At 50.2% G+C, this 22,376-nt stretch overlaps 1 protein-coding gene across 1 annotated transcript in view; it reads right to left on the reverse strand.

The window, feature by feature from the left end:
* GRIK3 (glutamate ionotropic receptor kainate type subunit 3) overlaps positions 1-21,989 on the reverse strand; it is a 119,643-nt gene extending 97,654 nt beyond the window's left edge. Inside the window, exon 1 of the mRNA XM_037381768.1 lies at positions 21,875-21,989. Coding sequence (XP_037237665.1) covers positions 21,875-21,989 — 115 coding nt within the window. The remainder of the gene's footprint in view (positions 1-21,874) is intronic.
* Between the last annotated feature and the right edge of the window lie 387 nt (positions 21,990-22,376).

The following is a 22,376-nucleotide window of genomic DNA, read 5'->3' on the forward strand; positions in this document are numbered from 1 at the left end:
GAAATGCTGGAGGAGCAGGGAAGGGTGGGTGCAGCACTGGCTGTGCTCTACGGTGAGGTTAAGGACGTGCTGTGCAGCCCCACCAAGGGAGATGCTGTTAGAGGCTTTGCAGGTGGTGCCACGTTATGTTTCCCAGAAGGAGCAAACCTCCTTTCTGCAGGCAGAACCACCTCCAGCCTGCCCATTGAAAGCCGTTGGGGAGTTTTTCAGTAAGGAGCTACAGCGAGGAACGGAGGCAGGGGGCTGCAAGGACACAAGCGCCATACCTGGGGTGACCCTCACCCCCACCTCAGTCTCCTGGAAACAACCTTCATAAAGCAAGGTGCTCAACCATCACCAGAGCCGCCTGAAGGAACCGCAGCCCGGAGCTGTCAGGAGGGAAATGCTCGCACGGCGTCTGCTGCCCCAGCTTGATAGCAGGGCAGGACAGGCAGACGACGGTGGGCACACACCCAGCAGCAGCAGCAGGAGACAGAGGAGCCCTGGGACATGGCAGTGCCCAGCACCCCCGCAGGAGCCCGCCCCACAGGCTGCTCGCGCCCTAATTTGATTAATAAGCACAGTCGACTTCGCTCCAGCGCAAGCCCCATTCACGAAGCAGCAAATATCAGCAAAGCCAAGTCCCCTATTTCTGTGTCTCTGGCAGCCAATTACTCATTTCCAGCGCGACAGTCTGTTCTTAATTTGGCAGTTAGGGGGTTGTTGAAGGAAATAATGCGGCAATGTCCTCTTAGTGGGAGTCTCAAAAACAATATTCTAAGAGACAGGAGAAAATTAATGCGAAAATGTGGTGTTTACAAGCCCCTGTCACTGCCCATGCTTGAAGGACTGACTATTAACACCTGGTCAATAACAAGATCTTTCTCTAAAGATTTTTTTAAAAGGCATCAAGGATGATACTGAAGAGCATGAAAATAATCTGATTGATATGATGTCTCCTTGAAACATTTCTGAAATGTGTGAAGTGTTACTTTTACTGCAGTGTACTTTTCCGTTGCAAAGTGAAAATCAAAGTGCAGAACAACACAAAATGCAGAGATCCTTACTACACGGAATAATGAGGCCATAAAACCAAACAATAAAGTTAAATAATTTACCATAAATATCTAAAGCTCTGAAATTATTCTCTACATTAACTGCCTATGTTTAAAATGATCTTTGCATTCACCATGTCACAGATGGCAACATCAGACAAGAGAGTCCTTGACAGAATCTCGCTGTAATTATTCTTTCCACAGCTGCAGTTATTTTAATGCCTTTTCAGTTAAGCTGAAAGAGACGCACACATTTTATAAATAAGGGCTTTTAACCAGTTTGACAATGAAGCATTTGAAACGTACAGTGAAAAAAAAAACAAAAACAAAAAAAAAGAAAAAAAAAACCAACGCAAAAACTTTCACTGCATCTTGAAACCTGGGAGAGCAACTGTGCAGACTCAGAGCAGGAAGACAACTGTTTCTTCTACAGTAATATTTAGCAATTAAAACTAAATTTATATTGATCGTAATGGCCCGAGATAGCTGTTACTAGCAACTTCTGGAGTTGCTCAGACACAATATAACAATTAGTTTTATTTTGGCTAGCAGCTCAGAATAGTCCTTTCTCCACTGAGAAACTTCCCCTCAAGGATGGAGAGGGAGCTCCGAGACCGACTTCCAGGAGAAAAACACAACTTGAACGAGGTCAAGGTTACACACTGCTCAAGACCCAAGTGTCAGCTGCACTCCAGGTTTGGTTGGCTTTCCTTGCCTGCTTTGGTTGCTTCCAAAGTGCTTTAAATCACTGTGACAAGTCCTTCTCCCTAAGGAGCACCGTGAAACGTTAGCCTCTCCTACCCCTAGACAACGTTGGCACACTAGCTGGCCAGCAATGGCTCCGCCACGTGCTGCACCCGCAAAGCCTCCTGCTGCACACATTGCCCTGCTCCAGTTGCCCAGAACCAAGGACGAGTTGCCCCGACAGAGGCTGTGTCCCTGGGGGCACAGTCCGGCTCTCCTCAAACCCAGGTTTTCAGCCCTCCCTGCGCAGGGGCGATTCCACTTGGGAAGCGGCTCTGGAAGCCTCGACATTTAATCACCTAACTAAAAGCAGGCTCATTCTTGAGTGATCCTGTGTCTTGCAATTTTCACCCGCTCAGAGGAGTCAAGGAGTTTGGGATATATCTAAAAACACAGCCAGGGACTCCAGACAGCCATAAAACCTTGAGCTGAAGCACCAACATTTTGGTTCCTGCAGGAGTTTGTGAAAGCTCGCCAGCTAGCAGAGCTCTGCGTGACCTTCACTCGTGCTTCTAAATCTCTTGCAAGCCCTCAAAACACCTCTCCCCTAAATCTATGTTTCAGGAGTCTGAATAAGTGGCCGTATTTTTTAAAGCTCTGAACACTCAACAGCTCTTGTAAAAAACAAAAGAAGCTGAATCCTCTTTAAGCGAAGTTCGCTCCGCTCCCAGCAAGTTGCAGCTGCTTTTCCCTGCCCCCCTTTAAGCTGTCTATTAGTTTAAAAGGGAAGTGTGAAGATGCAACTAAAGTGATGGTAGCTGTACGGGGAGGATATTTTCCCATTTAAAGCAAATAAAGAAAAATGAAAGAATGGCAGATCGGTGGGAGGCTTTTCAACGTGTAATCCTAGCAAGCTTTGACGTACAAAGAAGACATCGCGGCCTCCAGTGCTTGCAGGCTAGGGAAGCCTGATTAATGAAGGTTATTGTCGGGGAGGCCTGGCTTTTATGCTCAACACTGAAAGGCACCAACCCTCAAAGTATTCAGCATTATACAATAACAGATTATGTGCAGTTAGCCTTAGAAAACAAATGTGCTCTCTCTCATATAAGATTATAGAGTATCCATCACTGCCTGGCATTAAATACCACACAACACTAGTGTATGTAATTAGCAATACATGAAATCTAAACATGATTTTAAAGGAGTTGGAACAACAACAACAACAAAAAAGGAGGTTCACGTTTCCCTTTCACTTGGAGGCCTCTTTTCTTTCCTAACCGAGATCCTCAGAAAACACATTCCTGCAGCCCCGTGGAGGTGGGTTGCCCTGGGAGGGAAGGGCAGTGATCCTGCATTTCCCTCCTGCATCCCCCCAGCCTCGCCCCCGACCTGCCGGGACGCGGCTGCATCAGCTACCGCTCCCAGGACTGGGACGGTTCTCTGCCAAAACCTCTGCTGATCCTTTTGTTAGATTTAGACTGCAAATGAAATACAGCTGTAGAGCTGAAATGGCGAAAACGGGATTTTTTATGAGACACAGTGTGCACTGTTAATGGGCTGCTCATAAACCATGGCTTGCCTCAAAATCCTCTGCAAAATCCAAAGAGCTGCCACATCACAGATCTCTGTACTTATTTTATCTGTCTACAAAAGGAAACAAGGGCATCAGTTCTCTCTAGGAGAAATGACACCGCAGCTGTAAATCCATTTGGTTTGCTTTGTGGTTCGCTGGCCCTGAGCCACTGCACCGAGTGGCGTCACAAGGGCCTGGACAGTGACCCGGAGAGCAGAGGTGTCCTGGTGCTACTGGTGGAGCTGCCTTAGGAACCTGTTAGTCCCCACGTCCCCTCTCTTACTGCAGCATAACTTCGTCGCAGCAGTCAGCGGTGGTGCAGGACAGGGCAAGAACCCCCGTGATGCAGCACATGCTATATGAACCCACGAAGCTCCCCGCCTCTGGAAGCGTTTGGATTCAGGGGCAGAGGGAGAGGGTAGTTACACACCGAAGGGCAGCTCTTCACACAAAATTACAGATTAATTTTTTCTCAGTCTTTTCTCCTGTGCCGCTCGTTGCTCTCACAGCATTGCCCAGGTCTCCTTCAGGCACCGTGTGAGGGCAGGCACGGGCAGCCCTTACCCTGGGGGCTGTAGAGAGGGGACAGGTGGAGGAAGTAACAGGGACCATCAGTGACCCAATGTCCACCAGCGATCCAATGTCACAGTATGCTTTCCACCAAGTTCAGCGGCATTTATTCTCTCTCACATCCTGCCCACCGTATGCAAAATGGGAACAGTATTTTCCTTAAGTCTTTTGCCTAAGGCTACCCAATGTCTCTGTCAGAGCTGGGATCTGACCTGAGGCTCCTGGATGACGATTTCATATCCTGCTTTTTTTTTTTTTGCAATGTACTGTTAGTATCAACCACACAATTGCGAGCTATATTTAAGCACTTGAATAAACAAATAAACTCCCTCCTTGAAACAGTCAAGCACGCCTCGTGGGGTCCTCGTATCCCTCAGTTTTAAATCTCAGGCTGATAATTAAAAGCAAAAAAAATCACTTATACAAATTAACATCACATCATGCTGTGGAGCTAGCACAAAGCTATTGTCACTTCCTATTTCAAACACGCTTGAATTAAAGGGGGATTGGATATTTTTTATTTTTTTTTTTAAAGGAGAGGCAGAGAGAAGTCACTTGGCTGGATGGCAAGCAGCTGTCTTCAGACGGATGTCCTGAGGGCTCTTTCTAATGCAGCCTGCCTGTGAAAGCCTGGCACAGGACAGGATAACGATACAGGCACGTCACTGTTTGCCAGTTCTATGATCCCCAACGGCAGAAGAGACTAGGGCCGAGTGCTGTGCAGGCACCCAGCAGGGAGGCAACACCACAGGATTTCCAAGGTCCCATAGACATCACGCAATATTTTGGCCTCAGGTGCCCCTTCCAAGGTTGCTCCTTCAGACCAGGACTTCTGGCCAAATGGGGCGGTGAAACTGGGGGTGTCCCCTACAGGGAAACAGCCTGACACTGACTCCCAAGCCAGTGATAAAGCCAAAGCCACTGTTATCGGCTGCTGCCTCTGGAGAGCATCCTTGACCTGAGTGGTCCCCAGGGGGTATTCTGGAGACCTCTGGCATCCAGAAGCATAAAGTATCCATGGCCCGACCTCTCTCCCACAGCACCTCGGCTCTGCCACACCCCAGGATCAAAGCCAGCCTGTATGGAGCAGAAGCTACTCCCAAGAGCAGTGCACGGCCACCAGCTTGCCAGGCTGCATCCCCGCATCCCTGCTCCTCCCGGCGCACACCCAGCTGAAGCACAGCCTGGCGCGACAGGCACGTCTGCTCCGGCATGCGCCTGGCACCGACTAACGCGCAGAATCCTTGATCATATGGATCTGGCTGGGGAGCCAAATGATCGGGAGCTTATTATAGCCTCCTTTTTAATTAAGTGTCTCAAATAGGGATTTAATTGGGATGTAATAGCACACACTATTGTACATAAGTTAAATACCAAGGGATTATTAAGAGTATGTTTTAAAGGCTTTACAGTCCCATATTGAGTAAACAGTTGTTAAATTTCAATAAATAAGTTTTTAAATCTACATTAAATAAGCATTTAAGCGTATTTAGGAGATTCTTTTTTTTCTTTTTTTTCCCCAGAATTACCCCAGTCATATAGTCCCAGGTTGTAATCTCAGTATTTCACTAGTTTAATAGTGTTGTGCCTGCTCATGTCTATTTGCTCTGCCTCAGAGGCACTGCCTTGGTGCAGCAATCTCAGCTATTTACATCCACGTGTCACAGTCTTTAAAACCCTCACGGCTACAACAGCCCAAAGATGTGGGGAGCGCGCTTAGCCCTATTTTACAAGTACAGAGTTAAGGTACAGAAGAGCAAAGTCATTTGTTCAAAGCCACGCGGGGAGTCTGTAACAGAGCAGAACAGGAACTAACGGAAGATCAAAAAATACTTTTCTAAAAATAAGGCTTTGAAAATCTGTAAAGGAAATGTGGTTCTAACAAATTGCTGTATTACGATCAAAAATGCAATTAGTCGTGTGCTGGTTTTGTCACTGACATTGGTAGCGAACACACAAATGTCCCACAATCCCCAAACTACAGAACGTTTCCATCCGTTTGGTCCTTGTGTCCAGGGAATAGCAGGTCGGGGTAGGGGGCTCCAGGGAGGACCACAGTAGGTGGCCTGCCACCAAGCTTTGATCCCTGGCAGGCAGCTCCCACCTATGCTGCACCAGGAGGGTCTTTCCAAGATGGCACATCAGAAACAAGAGGTGTAATCACCCCGGTAACCATGGCACTGAATAATTTAGGACTCGCTTAACCTTCGTATTAAGGTTGATCTCGAGCTTCCTGCTGCTGTCTGCAGCCGTGGTGTTCTTACAATGAATGATCAGCATCTCCTGAGGAGTTATTGGGTAAAATGCTGCTGTTCTGTAAACCAGCACCTGCGGCACAGAGCGAGTGCCTGCATGTTTGGAGGAGGGGGCGTAAAGAGGGGGCACCTCGGTGCACAGCCCGGCTGCGGGGGGGGGCGGTGGGGAGCAGGAGCAGGAGCAGCGATGGCTGCACCAGAGGCTCTGAGCACAGGGACCCTTTGGTAACCTTGGGTTGGAAAAGCCAGCAGGCGTTATGGGCAGGGGAGTGGTGGTACTCTCCGGGTCGCACCCAGGATGCTGTAGCACCAGCAGCCACAGCACAGGAGCAGGTGGGACATGCAGAGCTGACCACTCAATGCACGGGGCATGGAGCCCCTGCAGACCGGTGCTGGCTGGCCCCAGTGGGAGACTGAAAAGTCTCCAAAATCTTGACCCTGCTCCCACCTTCTCCAGGGAGCTGCCCAGAGCATCATACTCCTACTCCTGTCCTGTAAAGCAATCTGAATTTGAATGCTCCTTTCTGAAGTAAGTCACTTGCATTACTCTGCACTGTTGAACAGGTAACACCAAGGAAGAAGCCAAGAAATTGGGAATCTTCAACCAAGCGCACTAAAATTAATGAGAAGCTACTGAGGAACATAAATAATGCGTGTTCCCCATTAGAGGTAGTTAGCACCATTAAAGCAATCCAACCTGCCCAGGCACCACCAGCCCTTCTCCCTTTGAAATCCATCACTGTCATGTAGTTTTTGTCAGCTGAAACCAAAGGAGCATTAACCCTTTAACATCCAAGCTATTTAGAAATAATTATTGTTGCTATAAATCAGAAGCGATGGCTGAAGTGGTAGCAAAAATGTATATATAAAAAACCAAAATGAAGTAGTATGGCCACAGAGGAAAAAACATTAGCTCCCTAGTGGGTTTACAAGTAATTTGCTAGCAATAAAAATGCAAAAACACATTTTGGTGTGTAATGATCATAAATAATCCTTGGACAAGAATTCTTTCCAGGACGCACAAGTCCACTCCCTTAATGGCAAGTTTTATTACCCTGGTTTCTCCGTGTTTTCTTTCAAAATGTTGCTGTCATAACAATTTACGAATTACAGTCCTGTTGGCATAAACTTTCATAATTCATATGGAAATAGGTTCCCCACACACGCTCACAAAGCACAAAGAATCATGTAACCATAGAATGACCTTAATAATGCAGTCAAGAAACATAGATCAGACTCCCGAGCCAGTGCTAAATATAGATGGTCACCAGGTTGGGGGAAAAACTCGCACGTAAACTCCTCCGAGTGGAGTCGGACACGCGGAGGTGCAGGCAGCGTGGCGTACTCAGCGCTGTCACCCAGCCCGGTGGCACCTTGCAGGATCTTTAGGAAATAAGGAACATACCGAGCGTCTTGTTTCCAAGCACTGGCAAGAAGCGAAAATCCTAACCAGCTGCTGAGGAAGCCTGTGAATGCAGTTTTTTTCTTAAAATAGGAGAAAGTGCAGCTTGTTCAAGATTTGAACTGTACTAATTTCTTCCCTCGACTTTTGAGGCCAGAGGGTGAGGACTGGAGTTCAGCATCCAAAATGAGGATAGCATGGGGGGAGCTGCAACGCGGGGGGGCTGAGGCTGTTATTTAGTCAAGACTCGGTGGCAGGTCGCAGCTGCCAAGGGTAAATCCTGAGGAAGGATCCATGGGGTTTTCCTGCGACTCATCTGTGTGGTTGAGTTGTTGTTTCACTCAAAGTGTGTGTGTGGGATCCTCGGAGTAAGAGAGCGAGGGAAAGAGTGAAAGTTAATTAGGTTAGAATTGCCTCCGAAAAGTGCTAAAGCTAAACGTGAATTCATCGCGTCAAGATAAGGGTACGCAAACCAGGCGGGGTTGCAGATTTCGGTGTGCCATTGCTCTCCCTCTGCGTGGGGGAAATGGATGCAGCAACTGAAATTGCTGCACTTCACTATAAAGTTACACTGCAGACAAGAAAATATTTCATGTTTTTTTCTCAAATAACCACCGCTGCATTAATGTATAGGAAAATTAAGTAAACATGGCTATAACTGTCTTTTTATAAATAGCCACATGTACCAGGTCAGTCTTGTCTTTTGAAACCCACCACTGGGACCGAAGGGAGCTGCTAGAAGAACTGAAGATTGTTTATTTTTGACACCTTTATTTATAACTTTAATCTTAAGTGAAGTTGATAATCGGTGCAAAGAAAAGCTCTACGCTTTAAAAAATGATGTCAGCAACACGCTTTCTGGATAACCCTTTCCCTGTGATATAGATGAATATAAAAAGAAACTAAAGATCCTATTTCCATTCAAATATTATGAGCCAAGCCTAGACATCACCCCGAAGCTAAACGTCCAAGGACTCATTTTGAATTTCTTTACCTAGAGTAAAGATGACAAAACCTGATTTTGCAGAAATAAAAATTGGTAAGAAGAGAAGTGCATAAAATGAGGAAGAAAATGGTTTTCTTTCCCTATAAAGGAAGAACAGGTCTTTAAGATTTTATAGACCAGAAATTTAAACCAAGAACCTCCTTTTTACAGGTCCCTGTTTCAGCTTAAAATGGGAATAGCATTACTGCAAAAGAAAAAAAAAAAAAAGGAACTGTGATGGCAGTGGGAGGCGCGGGTCCCCGCAGCGAGCTCCAGGGCAGTTGCTGGTTCTGCAGAATGCGTGGCTGGAGGAGACAGACAGGGATTCAGTGGATTTTCCTGCCCCTTTTCCTCTCCCCTCTGCTCATCCCAGGCACATTCTGCCACCAGAGTGGCCCGGCCCTAGGTTTGCAAACTGTGGTTTGGGCTGCCGAGTGCAGGTTTTATCAGTGCCTGGTGGGAGAAGGTGCCAGAGAGCTGAGGGCCACCCTGCTCCTGCACCCTGGGGACCCACGGGGCTCCGCTGCCTCTCGGCGTTTCCAGTCTCCCATGAAGCATTCAGCTTCTGCTGAGATGGTTCAAATCAGGAAAGCCGTCTCCCTGCCAGACGGTTAAAACTGAAAGTAATTAAGGCAAAATCTTTTCCTGCAACAGAAAGTACTGAACATGTGGAGATAGCATAATAATCAGTGTTTCTGCCATCGTAAGCCCACAAAACAAATTGGTTTTTGAATGAAGCACATGGAACCGTGACCTATGTATAAAACTTATCTTGACCTCAGAAAGTAATGACATCTTTTCTCCGATTCTACTGCTAATTACAAATGCTGAATTCTGAATGTTCACATTTGAGAAGGATTCATTGCCTTATTGTTTAAGAAATCTAACAACAGCAAGATGCCATGAAGTTCCTCTCTTTGTATGGCCAATGTTTGCCACAACTCCCAGGCTTGTTCTCGGAGGCATTTTTCTGCCCAGCTCAAAGCGAGAAAACTCCAGCACCAAACACACAAACCATGGGGAGGCTGAACCCAGGCTCCTCTTCCTCATCCAAACTGCCATAAGCCTCAGGCTTGGTAATTTTGATAACTCTTATTTCTTCCCATGGTTAATTCTCTAGACCAACAGAGGACAGTCAAAGGATCTTCCATTTACTCAAGTCCTTGAACCGCACAAGGCCAACACACCACGTAAGCGATGGGGAATTGCAATCGTCCTTCACCAGGGGTGAGCCCACTCTGCAGGGCGCAGGACGCGGCACAGCACAGGCGGTGCACCGGGGCAGAGATCCCAAATTAGATTAAGAACAATTTAAGCAGCCTGTAATGCAAAGTGGAGCCAGAGACCAGGGCAAAAGTGACCTGAAGCATGATTTGCAGTAGATGTCTTTTCTTCTCATAAATAGGAGAGACACTGTGGGATGATTATCCACCCAGATTTATCTCTGCAGCTCCGTGTGTATCCTTCTGCACTTAAAAATGTCTCACTGCCCTTTGCATTATTGCATTGCCCTTTACATTCATACCGCATAAACCTCTCAAGTACCGTAAAACTTACAAGGTGTAATATAATGTCGTGGTTTTCTTTTACACACCATAAACAAAAGTCACTGAAAAAAGAGCACAAAAAGGGAGATGTTATTTTGCCTGACAACGATACAGAAGGAAAATATATATACAAGTACACATACATACACTCTTACACACTTAAAATCCCAAGCTGGATTGATTATCTGGCGTTGATGGATCACTTTACTGTATTACGTAGATAAGGAAATTGATTATTCAATAAATCACTGTCTGCACTAAGAATCCAGTGTTAAAAAAGAAAGAGAAAATATTATAAATCTGTCTTGCACAGGCAAAGACAAAGCTTATACTTTTAAGGTAATCCTGATGTACCTTTTGCTGCACATCCAATGAAAGAGCAACATCTCGGAGCTGAGTGCTAAATGACCACTTTTCCTTCCCCAAGCCTCTTGGCAGGGACCCTTCCTCGCATCCCCGCTCCGGCAGCGTGTGCCTGCGGGCAGGGTGACCCGGCAGAGCCCCATGGGCCAGCGCTTGCCCCCGGGCCATGATGCTGCCGCACGGTGCTGGTGGCAGCCAGGCAGGGGGCTGGGGAAGGGGCTGGAGCACAAGTCTGATGGGGGGCAGCTGGGGGAGCTGGGGTTTCTTAGCCTGGAGAAAAGGAGGCTCAGGGGGGACCTTCTCACTCTCTACAACTGCCTGACAGGGGGCTGTAGGTACGGGGGTCAGTCTCTTCTCCCAAGTAACAAGCGACAGGATGAGAGGAAACGGCCTCAAGCTGCACCGGGGAGGGTTAGATTGGGTATTAGGGAAAACTTCTTCACCAAAAGGGTTGTCAAGCGCTGGAACAGGCTGCCCAGGGAAGTGGTGGCGTCACCATCCCTGGAGAGATTTAAAAGCCGTGCAGATGTGGTGCTCAGGGACAGGGTTTAGTGGTGGGCTTGGCAGTGCTGGGTTAACGGCTGGACTCGATGATCTTAAAGGTCCTTTCCAACCTAAACGATCCAATGATCGGTGTAAGGAGGGGAGGAACCTGCCTGTGCACCTGAGCTATGGCTGTGCCATGAGAGCAGAGCAGGGGGAGCAGGAACACCACAAGAATCAGGGGAAAAAAGGAGATCAAAGGAAAACTGAAATGGAAAATGGAATATCTAGGACTCAGAGAAACCATCCACCTCAGTGTCCCTCTGGAGATCTGGCCAGCAGGGTTTCTGGCCCTGCTTTTGGCAGGTTTGTCTCGTGTTTCTTTCTTGGGAGCAAGTTACTTCTGCTTTTGAAGGAAAAGAGCAGGAACTAGGTGAAGTCAGAGGCTTTTAAAAAACTCAGGCAAAGAATGTCATTGAAATGCCTTATAGCAGTATTAATAAATAACAGCAAAAGCCAAGCTAACAGGCATGCTTTACAAAGGAAATACCTAATGGTGGATGCTTACTCTGGGGAAAAGTGCTTGAAATTGTCTGTGATAAACTTCCTGTAACAGGATTCTGGAGGAAAAAATACAAAAATTCCTGCAAGTTATGGCTACGATACTGCCAAGCTGAGTTATTTCTAAAAATCTCCGGGTCACATCCGGGTGCTTTAACGTTCCTGTGACTCTCAACACAGAAAGCAGAGCGACTGCTCCAAGTCACGCGTTGGCAGTGATTGAAAACTGCTGCAAGATGCTATTTGCCAAGTGTCCTACGGGTGCGACACAGCCCCAGAAGGCTAATACATGAGTCCTCTGGAAACCACCTTCTTGCTCAAGAAACTCTGCTGCCTGCACTGTAAAGTAGAAGGCAAAGACAGCAATGAGAGAGTAGCTGACACTGTGCTCTTCAAGAATAGTTTGTCTTTCCTCCTCCTACACGGAGGATCCAGACCCTCTCGCTGCCCGTGCTGTGGTCGGTCACCCAAACAGCAGCAGTCCTGTGACACTGTCAGAAATATTTCCAGGTATATAACAATGCCAATGGAATTAGGAAACGGGCTTGATCTGCTCTAATTTTTACTAGAAGATATACACCAGCCACCTTTGCTCAGAATATGAGAGATTAATAATTGCCCTTCAGCGAGGCATGAATCAGAGAAATTCAGGCTGAGCAGCACCTGTTTTAATTTAAAGAAAAACTTTATGTATATGGCAATGAGAACAGCCATCTTTTTTCCAAATTCCCAGGCACCACAGCAATACAGATACACACATTATTCTTCACTGACGACTTAAAGGCCAACTTTGCAGCAGAGCGGTTCATTTTTGGCAGACACCGTCCCAGTTTGCAGTGCAGCCCGAGGAGCCCGGTGCAGCCGCTGTGCCCGAGGAGCAGAGCTCTCAGTGCAGGTGTGGGGCGTGCAGCTCCCAGAGCAAAGGCCGGGTCTGTCCTTCTGGGGAAAATCCCTTCTCAGATCCTCTGCTAAGCATGTGCTGTAGCCGTTTGCTCCATTCGTAACAAAATCAGCCCTGTTTGTGACACAGAGCGTCTGCGGCAGCAGGGCAGAACTCCCTCAGCCCATGCACCCAGTCTCGCAGGGGGTGGAATTTAAAATTCCTGCTGTGACTGCCTCCTGAGTGCTTTGCATGCACTGCAAAACTAACCAACGAGTCTAACACCTCAGTCCCAATAGACAGCCGTAACTCAGCTAAATTTGGGGGTTATACCAGACTTTATTTACTGTTTCATCCTGGGAGATAAGTAAGAGATGACAGCCATCTATTCATTAAAGTGGGGGAAAGCCGCCCACAGCTAACGCTGGTTCTCTCACCATACACTTCCACATCTTTAATCGAATTTGGATTTTGCAGTACCAGCTCTGTTGTTTTAAGAAGGGCTTATGTTCCTATTCACCTGGGTACCGGTGAGTTCCAGGAGCTGGTCTGTTCACCTCTTAAGCCCCCAGTTTGAACAAAGGACATGCTGTAGCAATCGAATGTCATTACCAGCTAATGAGTATCCAGTGGCCTGTGTAAGAGCAGTCAATGGCCTCTTCCCACTCCTTATTGGACATAGGAACCACCGTTCTAACCCGAACTGCTGCAGTGGCACTAATGAGTGCTCCTGAAGCCACTGTTTGCAGATATCGGGGATGGAAGGCTGATTTAAATCAATCACTCTCAAAAGCCTTTGGAATGCACTTAGTGCCATGGCACCCGGGAACCTATACACCCCTTCTGGGGATCCCTGGGTGCCCCGTTCCCAGAGCGATGAGCAAAGTGCAAGGCCCAAATTCAAGATTTAATTTGAGCAGTTGGGTAATTTTCAGCCTTTGTTTTATTCCTTTGATATTAGCTGGTTTATTTGCTTGCTTAAAAACCTTCCTGAACAGGGATGTTTTTCTGACTCAGTAACTACACAGACTAAACTCCTAATCCAAGGTGCAAATACTCTTTATTTCGGTGTACTCTTTAGACTTAGTGTGACTTGAGCAAAAGGCCAGGCTGTACTTCAAAGACAAAAATGCAACCGGGGGGCTTTTTCTCCAGGTGGGTGAATCTGGTGCATCAGTTCCTGGCAGGGCTGGGCCAAGCACCAAGTGGTGTCTCTCCAGACCATCACGAGCAGTGCTGGTGTCCGGTACAAGGTGGAGGAGCACCTTGGCCTGGGCAGGCTGGCAGGGAGGCTGGCAGGATGGCTCCACTTGCCCCTGCTGTGCCATACTGAAATGAGCCATCTCATAGCAGAGTCATGCTTTTGCTCAGGCAGCTGACATAATGTCTTACAGCATCTTTCAGGCTGCTTGGGAGGGCCTTTGCCTACAAATCCAAGAGGCACAGACAGGAGCAAATGGCAGCTGAAAACCAGAGCCCCATCCCCAAAATCTCCTGTTCCCAGATCTTTAGTTTATCACCGTCATGCAGCACCCTGTGCCTCACCAAAGTGACTTCAAGGGCGTAGTTGTGTGCAGTCTCTCCCCTCCTGATGCCAGGCTGGGTGGTCTCCCACTTTAGGGGAGTTCTAATCAATAAACCAGAAATCTTGTATTTCCTTTTTCCTTCCCTTTTCCTTTTGTGCTATTAAGCATTGTGGTAGATTTATTCCACCACACTTACAGCATCCTCTTCATCTCATTATTTTAAATTCTGTGAACACCGAGGGAACTCCCTCTACCACCTGAGGCTCCACAGCACGCTCCTCTGCCCTGCTCAGGCTGCCCAGCTTCCAGAGATCCCTCTGCCTTCCTCCTTTCCTGCATCCCCAGCAAGACACGTTCCGTGCTGGTGGAGTATTTACCGCAGTGCAAAGTGACAGAGAACAGCCTCATAAAGTGAAATAACTGATGGGTCCACTGCATCAGATGTGGTGGAGAAAAAACTTTCCTTGGTGAATTAGCACAGCCCAGCTTGCGATTTAAAACCTGAAAGTACCGAGGGGTTTGCAATCCCCCCAGACCGTGTGCTGCAGATAGTCTGTATTGTGGCAGCCGGCGAAGGGTGACCTGCAGTGACGCTGCACACCACAGCACCGCTCTCAGATGTCGTGCAGCGGTGGCAGGACCACTGACTGCGTTCTAGAGCCCCAGAGCTCGGGTGATGGAGAAGCACAAGCCTAGCCAAGATCACCCAGGGGCTGTACCCACACAATCCATGCCTTTGGAAGCCCAGTCCTTCCTGCTGTTTTCCAGGTCACAATGCTTTCCTGAATGTCCCAGGCCCCAGGAGACAAACCCAAATATGCCAGTTGCTCCCCCAGTGCTTCACAATTCTGATTTTATTCTGTGAATTTGAGCCCGCACTGAGGGGTGCTGGCTGTTGGCTGGGGCACAGCAACAAAACCCAAAGTCTGACCAGGTCCCTGGGCTAAAATATTAAATAATACAGATACAGCAATGGCCAGTATTTGCTTCCCTCTTATTCACACTGCTGCATAGGTTGAGCAATTTGGTGTGTGCAGGGGGAAGTTCAGAGCAGCACTGGGGATTGCCTCTGACGCACGGGTACCGCACGGCTCTCCTCAGCGGTGTCTGCAACCGAATGGCATTTTCCTGATTATCTTCCCTCCCAGAAATAACAGAGCAGCTGTGTCCATATTTGTGTGTTCGTGCACAATGTCTTGCTACAGATTTAAAGCACCAGGGCTGGTGCTGCTGAACACTCAGGTAGCACTTGACATGGTGAGTGTCTCATAGTGCAAACCTGAGAAACCAAGCTGTAATGTCAGAGGAAGGTTCCCTGCGGGACAGCACAGCAAAGGGGGGTCAGCAGGAGTCAGAAGCAAAAGGGGTTAAGAGAGGCAGTCGCAGAGAAAAGCTGGTGCTGGAGCAAAGAGAAGGCAGTGAACTGAGCCTTCCACCTGCTTTAAAAGCTCTTGCTTGTGGTAAGGACCTGCATCTATTTTAGGCTTTATTGTAAGTGATAAATACCAGCACATTATCTCTGTTTTTACTGTTAATGAACAACAGTAGTAAGGCAGGAAGCCCCAGCACAGCTGAATCCCCTCTACATCAGCCCAAGCGGAGTCGATCCCTGCCTGACAAAGCAAGCTGGAGGCTCTCAGGGGCACAGAAGCCACAGTATTCGCTGGTGGAGTGTCAGGATCCCCCATGCAGTCATGGCAAACAGCAACATCTGCAGTCGCAGCAACTTCTATTCTCATGGCTTTAAGACAACCAGCACTCCTCATTTCACATCTATTCCCTTTGGCAACATCACCATAGCGCAGTTTTTATCCTTGTGTTCAGCCCTCAGCTCCTCTCCAACATTTGCCTCTCTCCCCCCCTTGCCCATTGAGTTCTGGTGCTTTCAACTCGTTATCTGCCTTACCCAGAGACTTCCACCAGCCTGCCTTCTAAGTGTGCGAAGGAAAAAAAAAAAAAGTCTAGACAGCATCACATTAAACCTCTAGCCAAAATGAGGGAAAGGAGATTGCACAGCACAACTGGTGGAGAAACGCAATACATTGGATTACGAGGCTTAATGCTTGCTACAAACAGCCTGTGCAGTGTCGGGTTTTATTTGATATTGTGTCTCCGTGAGAGACTCCTGCATCATAGCTATTCTGGCAGAGCTGCTCCATGCAAATGCTTGGAAATTAGGGATGATAGCGAATACAAGAAAGCAGCGGTGAGGAGCGGGAAGGAGGAAGGTGGCCAGGAACACCCAGGCAGGGTGGGAGCTGGCGAGGCAGTGCCCTCTGCTGATGCTGGGCCCGCAGGCTGAGCTGCCAGCCCTGCAGGGACTTGGGGCATCACACTGACAAGAGATGAGAGAAGGAAAAGCTAGATTTCATTTAGGATTGCTAATTTAGTGAAACCACTGATCTGTACCAAAGGAGCACTTTATTTACCAGAACAAGAGAGACCCAGCTTTGCTGGAGATTGAATCACATTTAGTATTGTTCTGTGTCAAGAAGGCTATACAGAAATCTTTTCATAATATCAACCTCCGTTTAGTTTCATCAATAAAAACATGCAGAGATGGAGAAATGAAGGTTGAAGCGGTGGCGGTGGATTTGCACCTGCTGGTGATAAAAGCAGAAGGGGCAAGGCAGCAGGAGCAGGCAGCAGGAGCAGGCAGCAGGAGCAGGCAGCGCTCGTGGCGAAGGCTGGTGTCCCCTGGCGCAGGGGCAGGTGCCAGGTACAGGGCAGAGCAGCCTCCGGCTGCGCACACAAGGTGCACGCAGGCTCCTTCCCCACTCGAGTCCTGCATGAATCTGCCCACGGGGGATGCCAGCGTGCTGGTGCAGCCAGGGGAATGTGCCCGCCCCGAGGAAGCAGCCCAGCACTAAGTAGGTCTGTTTATTTTGGCGGTACTCCTGCCCTATGATGAATGAAGGTCTATTTTTTCCTGGTTTGTGGTTTGATCTTAATTTCCTGTATGAAGTTCTCAAGAGGATGCCAAGATCAAATAATTAGACTATTCTGCGATAAAGAGGTAACATTGTTATTCAAATGTATTCAGAATTAATTTACCACCAAACAATTTACACTGCCACCGTTGTATCCTCCTGAAATTACTGGAATACGTTATCTGACATGCAAAGCATCTCATGACCTGAAATAACTTTATCAACCATTAAATGCTTGCGCAATAGGTGCGTGGTCACAGAAATACGCATTGAAATGCAGCAGAAGCCACAAAGGCAATAGCGTGACTTAAAAACGGGTAGAACAAACCAAACAAAAGCACTTTATTTGCAAGAGTAAACACGCAGAGAGCAGAATCCCGGAGCAGCCCCCCAGCGCGCTGGGCCCTGGCAGGGCTGGGGGCCAGACCCCCACCGCAGGCACCCGTGCGAGATGCCGTCGGTGCCGCCGCAGATGCACACCCGCAGCGCGCAGGGCTGGGCTGAGCCTGCTCCTGGGTCTCGCCTACGTGCCCCTTGGCCAGGGCAAACCCAGCGGCTTTCTGCGGGCTCGTACGCCGAAGTGGGGGGCAGACGGCGGGGCTGGGGGCAGCCAGGCTGCCGCAGGGATGATTCCCCCGATTAATGATCTCTGAGCCTGCGGGCTGGTCTCAGGTGCTGTGAAGCTGCTTCTCTGAAGCTGTTTGCTTCGGGGAGGGGGAAGCGCGTATCGATCTTAGTGCAATTCCTGCCTGCTCCTACCCCGCCATGTTTCATCACCTCAGCAGCCAGGGCCGAAACCCCTCCTGGCTTCGCCCAGGCCGCGGGCGGGGGCTCGGGCACGGCCAAGGCAGCGCCCGCCGCGGGGCTCAGCCCGGGGGGGCTCGGCCAGCCCGCAAACCCGCGGGGCAGGCGTCTTGGAGAGGGTGAAAAGGCCCGTCTCGGCCAGCATGTCCCCCGCTTGGGTGAGCAGCCCCCCAGCCCAGCGCGCCCAGGCTCAGCCCCGCTCTCACCCGGTGCCGTCCAGCGCTGGCGCCCCGGCTGCGGCCGCGGGGCTCTCCTGCCACCCTGGCCCAAGGGACCCGGCCAACCCGGCCAGCCAGCGTCAGCTGGGCAGAAAGACGGGCACGCTGCCTTTCTGAGGGCTCCCCCTCCAGCATCCACACACCCCACCGCCGTGCAGCTCCCAGCCCGGCGGACACTGCTTTTTTCAGCTTGGAAAAGCCTGCTTTTGCCTTTATTTTTAAAAAATGAAACTTCGCTTGCAGAGTGTGGGAAGGTGATTCCAAAATAAAATTCCAGACAGGCATAATAAGCCTCAGAAAAGCCAATCACACCGAGGAGGATCATTATCCACAGAATTTGTTTTCTACGTATTTATATAAAATAATCAATGATTTTTTTTCCACGCAGACTTCAATTTGATTGTCTTTTCTGTGTTACTTGCAAATCATACAAACGATCGATGTCCTGACCCCTTCTCTATGCAAACACAGCTTAGAAAGAGACTACAAGAAATAAAATCCAATAAATTCCTCCGTGCAGGACTGTTTGTTTAAAAGCTTAGCTGGAGCCCAATCCTGTTCACAACAACTTCAGTGGTACAAGAGTGGGACTGTCAAACATGCTTGAGGTATTGTTATTCCCACAAATATCAGCGGGAATATAACATCAGTAAAAAAACCCCAGAACAAAAGGAATAACCCAGAGGTGAAGGCGATCTCTTTTAAAATGCAGAAAGCAAAATGAAGCCCCTCCCAGGCACAGTGCACTTCTCTTGCAGAGGAAGGGCAAGGTGAGCATGCAAGCCGGGGTTTGGGGTGACCCTAGCGCTGGGTAGGCTGGGGACCCTGCCTGTCACCACCCACCCACAGGGGGGGTGGCCAAGGGGGTGGCAGAGGGGGTGGCAGGCTCTCCTTGCAGGAGCAGGGGTGGCCAAAGGAAACAATGGCATGGGGGCTGCACAGTTTTGGTGCCACCTCCTCAGCAGCACTTGAATAGAAACTAACCCCTAATCAACAAATGCAATACTAAAATTGGATTGACAACTCCTGTGGTCTATTTTTGACTATTACTTATTAATTCCAAACCGCTGGCATCCATCTGATCTGCCACGTATATGTTGCTAACACATCATCCATCAAAATAATCACTCTGAGTAATTTCTGGTGATGCTTCAGCAAAACATGGCAATTGAAATCGGTCTGCTATGAAATGCCACTTCAGGCTCCACGTGTGACACCGTTTCCAGTCATCCCGCATTGCTTTGTTAGGGCCGGTGCCATCAGGCTCTACAAAATGGCATCAAGCTCTCATCTGTCACTTTGAAGGGGTGCTACTACTGCTTTTTAATCTAAGAGAAAGGTTAGATAAATAGGCTATCTACAGTAGCTTAATCATCTTGCACTCACTGCTTTTACTATATGAGGGGCATGATATTGCAAATACTCAGCTGCTCAGTGCAGCACTTAATAACAGGTATAATCTCACTGATCTCATCCGCAGTCAGGGCTGGCAGCATCACAGACTACCTCTCAGTCACAGTGGTGTAAACACGGAGCAACTCCACTCACACCGTCACGGTTATCTGTCTTATTCCGGTATAAACTTGGAGCTGAATCGAGCACTTTGAGTGTGCAGCAGATCTAGATGGTGTTTTCTGATACAGTATTTTCAAATATTTTACAGACTGCATAATAAACAAACTGTTGTTGAATAACATTTTAATTAAAGCAAGGCCGTTCCTGTGGAAGGCACGACAGTGCTGGCAGAGGCGGTGCACAGCAGTGCTCCCGTGGCGGACAGCCCTGCCTGCCTGCCTGCACGCCACCTCACTGCGTTTGCACCAGCCCAACATTTGCACCAGCCCAGCACGAGCATCCCCTCACCCTGCTCCTGGGGCATCCTCTGAGCCGAGCCAGGGAGCTCCAGGGAAAGGGGAGCAGAGCTCCAGCAAAATGCAGTGATTTCGGTGAAGGGCTGGCAGCACTTTCTGGGTTGAAAGCTCCTCTATCCTTTTGTGCAATTGCTTTGAGCCATCTAGAAAATCCATTTTCAGGACAACTGAAGCACCTGGACTTGAGACTAAACATCTCCACAGAGCCACAGAGATACTCCTGGGCCTGAACAGCTCCCACGAGCACGCTGGTATTCCCAGGGGTCTCAGCACCCACCCACCCAAGCAACTTCAGCCCATTCTCCTGCCAGCACCAGCTCGCTCAGCAGCAGCCTCTTGCACGCCTCCTCCGGAGCATCAGCCCGGCACCACGCTGGCTCTGCCCACCCAGCATCAGGCCGCTGCTGCCAAGCTGAAAGCAAGACGAGCCGCAAGCCCAGCACCCCAGCTGCGACAGGACCCCCTGGGCACACAGCTTAGGGTCCTGACAGGGATCTGTACCCTGGGACCCCTTGGGAAGAGAGATGCTCCCGCGGTGCTGCGGTGCTCTCAGGGTGCAGGGGACAGGCTGGTGATAAACAGGGGGGCTCTGCCACGGCTCGGTGGGATGCCTCGCCCCTGCTCATGCCCCATCAGCAGCAACGGGAGCTTTCCTGGGAAGGGGTTTCTTGTGGCACAAAACATTTCCAGCTGTTCCGGGCTGTGGCTGAGCATACCAAGCACCTCGGCTCCAGTAAAAGTTCCGTGGCCACCGGGGCCCAGGGGCAGGTCCAGGAACCTTTTCCAGCAACATTTCTGGTACTACAAACATGCACAGGACCACATCTGCCTGCAGTGTCTCGTTCATAGAAGTCCAGGGGAAAGCAGATGTTGACCCTGCAGGAATCCAGCCCTTGCCTGTGAGACGATCTGGGACATACAGTTGCTCAAAAGCGTGCTGGAGGTGACAGTGTCTCACTTCAGAGAGCGGCTGTCCGTCAGGAGTGGCATTTTTCTCTCCCTGGCTTTAACATTGCTGCTGTGCAGTTGCACTGGGATGAATAAGAACCATTTTCCCACTTCAAATATTCACAAATTATTCAGTTTTCACTAGTTTCTCTTGATTAGAATTTGATCACTGAAAAGACAGGTAAACCTGTCCTTATAATTTTTAGTGAGCAGACAGCAAATCCCTGGGAGTGTGTACCGATGGCAAAGTACATGGGGTGTAACAGAAAAACAGTGCTGTTCTTTACATGACATGCTTAAAACAAGTATCTCGTTTAATTAGAAAAAGAAAGATTGTAGACTCTTTCCCAAGCTTTTATCTGTGCAATTACTTTATGTAACATTATTAAAAATTAATTTTCCCTGGAACCTCAGCAATTTAATGAAACACGCCTGGCCCTCAGCAGCGGCTGCGGTGGAGCCAGCCCACTGGCATCCTCCCGGCAGCAGGGCTGGGTGATGTGGGGCCCCCCAGGCTCTGTCCCTTGTGCTGGGCGCTTCTGGCCCTGGGTCAAAGCACCCCTGCACAGCACCTCTATTGTAGCAGGCTCAACACCTCTCCTCGCAGTGGCACAGCACCCCTCCTTGCACTGGCACAGCACCTCTTCTTGCACCGGGCACCGCAGCCCTCCTTGTAGCAGGCTCAACATTCCGCTTCTCTGGGAACTCAGCATCCCCCCTCTCTGGGGGCTCGACATCCCCCCCCCCCCTCCAGGCACTGAGCATCTCCCCTCTCCAGGGTCTCAGCACCTCCCCTCTCTGGGCACTCAGCATCTCCCCTCTCCAGAGGCTCAGCATCCCCCACTCTCTGGGGGCTCAGCATCCCCTTGCTCCAGGGGCTCAGCATCTCCTTTCTCCAGGCACTCAGCGTCCCCTTGTTCCAGGGGCTCAGCATCCCACCTCTCTGAAGGCTCAGCATCTCCCCTCTCCGGGCGCTCAGCATCCCCTTGCTCCAGGGGCTCAGCATCCCCCCTCTCCGGGGGCTGAGCACCCCCGCTCTCCTCTTTGCACGGTGCCCAGCACCCCTCCGCACCGTGCCCAGGCGGCTGCTGGCACCGGGCGCTGCCCCCGCGGCAGCGGCACAGCCCCGCTCCGTGCCGGGACGCGGCCCCGGGCAGCGCGTCCCCCGCCCCGGCCCCGCTCCGCGAACTTGGCCGCGCCGCTGCCGGCCCGTCCCCGCGGGGAGAGGCGGCCTTACCGATCCGGATGACATGCGGCATCCCGTGCGAGCACTGCCCCCAGAAGCCGCCGACCAGGAGCGCTGCCCAGTATTCCCAGAGCACGCCGCGGAGCGCCGGCCAGAGATGGGGCATCGTTGGGGCGGGCGCGGGCCGGCGCGGCCCTACGGCCCCAGGGGCAGCGGGGGGGCGGGCGGCAGCTGCCCGGGGCTCAGGCGGAGCGGCCGGTGGGCGCCGAGGCCGGACCGCTCATGGCACATCTTAGTGCGGCCCCGCCGGCCCGTCCCGCGGCAGCCGCTCCGTGCCGAGCCGAGCCGAGCCGAGCCGAGCCGAGCCGAGCCGGGCCGAGCCGAGCCGAGCTGTGCGGTGCTGGTGCCGGTGCCGGTGCCGGTGCCGGTCGGGCGGCACCTGCGGAGCCGGGGCTGCCGGTGCGCCCGCAGGAGCGGCTCTGTCCCCTCCTACCACTGATGCGCGCGGCTCGCGCAAAGCCCCGGAGTGGAGCATGCACACACACACACACAC

This window comes from Falco rusticolus, chromosome 3 (genome assembly GCF_015220075.1).
Source record: "Falco rusticolus isolate bFalRus1 chromosome 3, bFalRus1.pri, whole genome shotgun sequence".
In the NCBI taxonomy this organism is placed as follows: domain Eukaryota; kingdom Metazoa; phylum Chordata; class Aves; order Falconiformes; family Falconidae; genus Falco; species Falco rusticolus.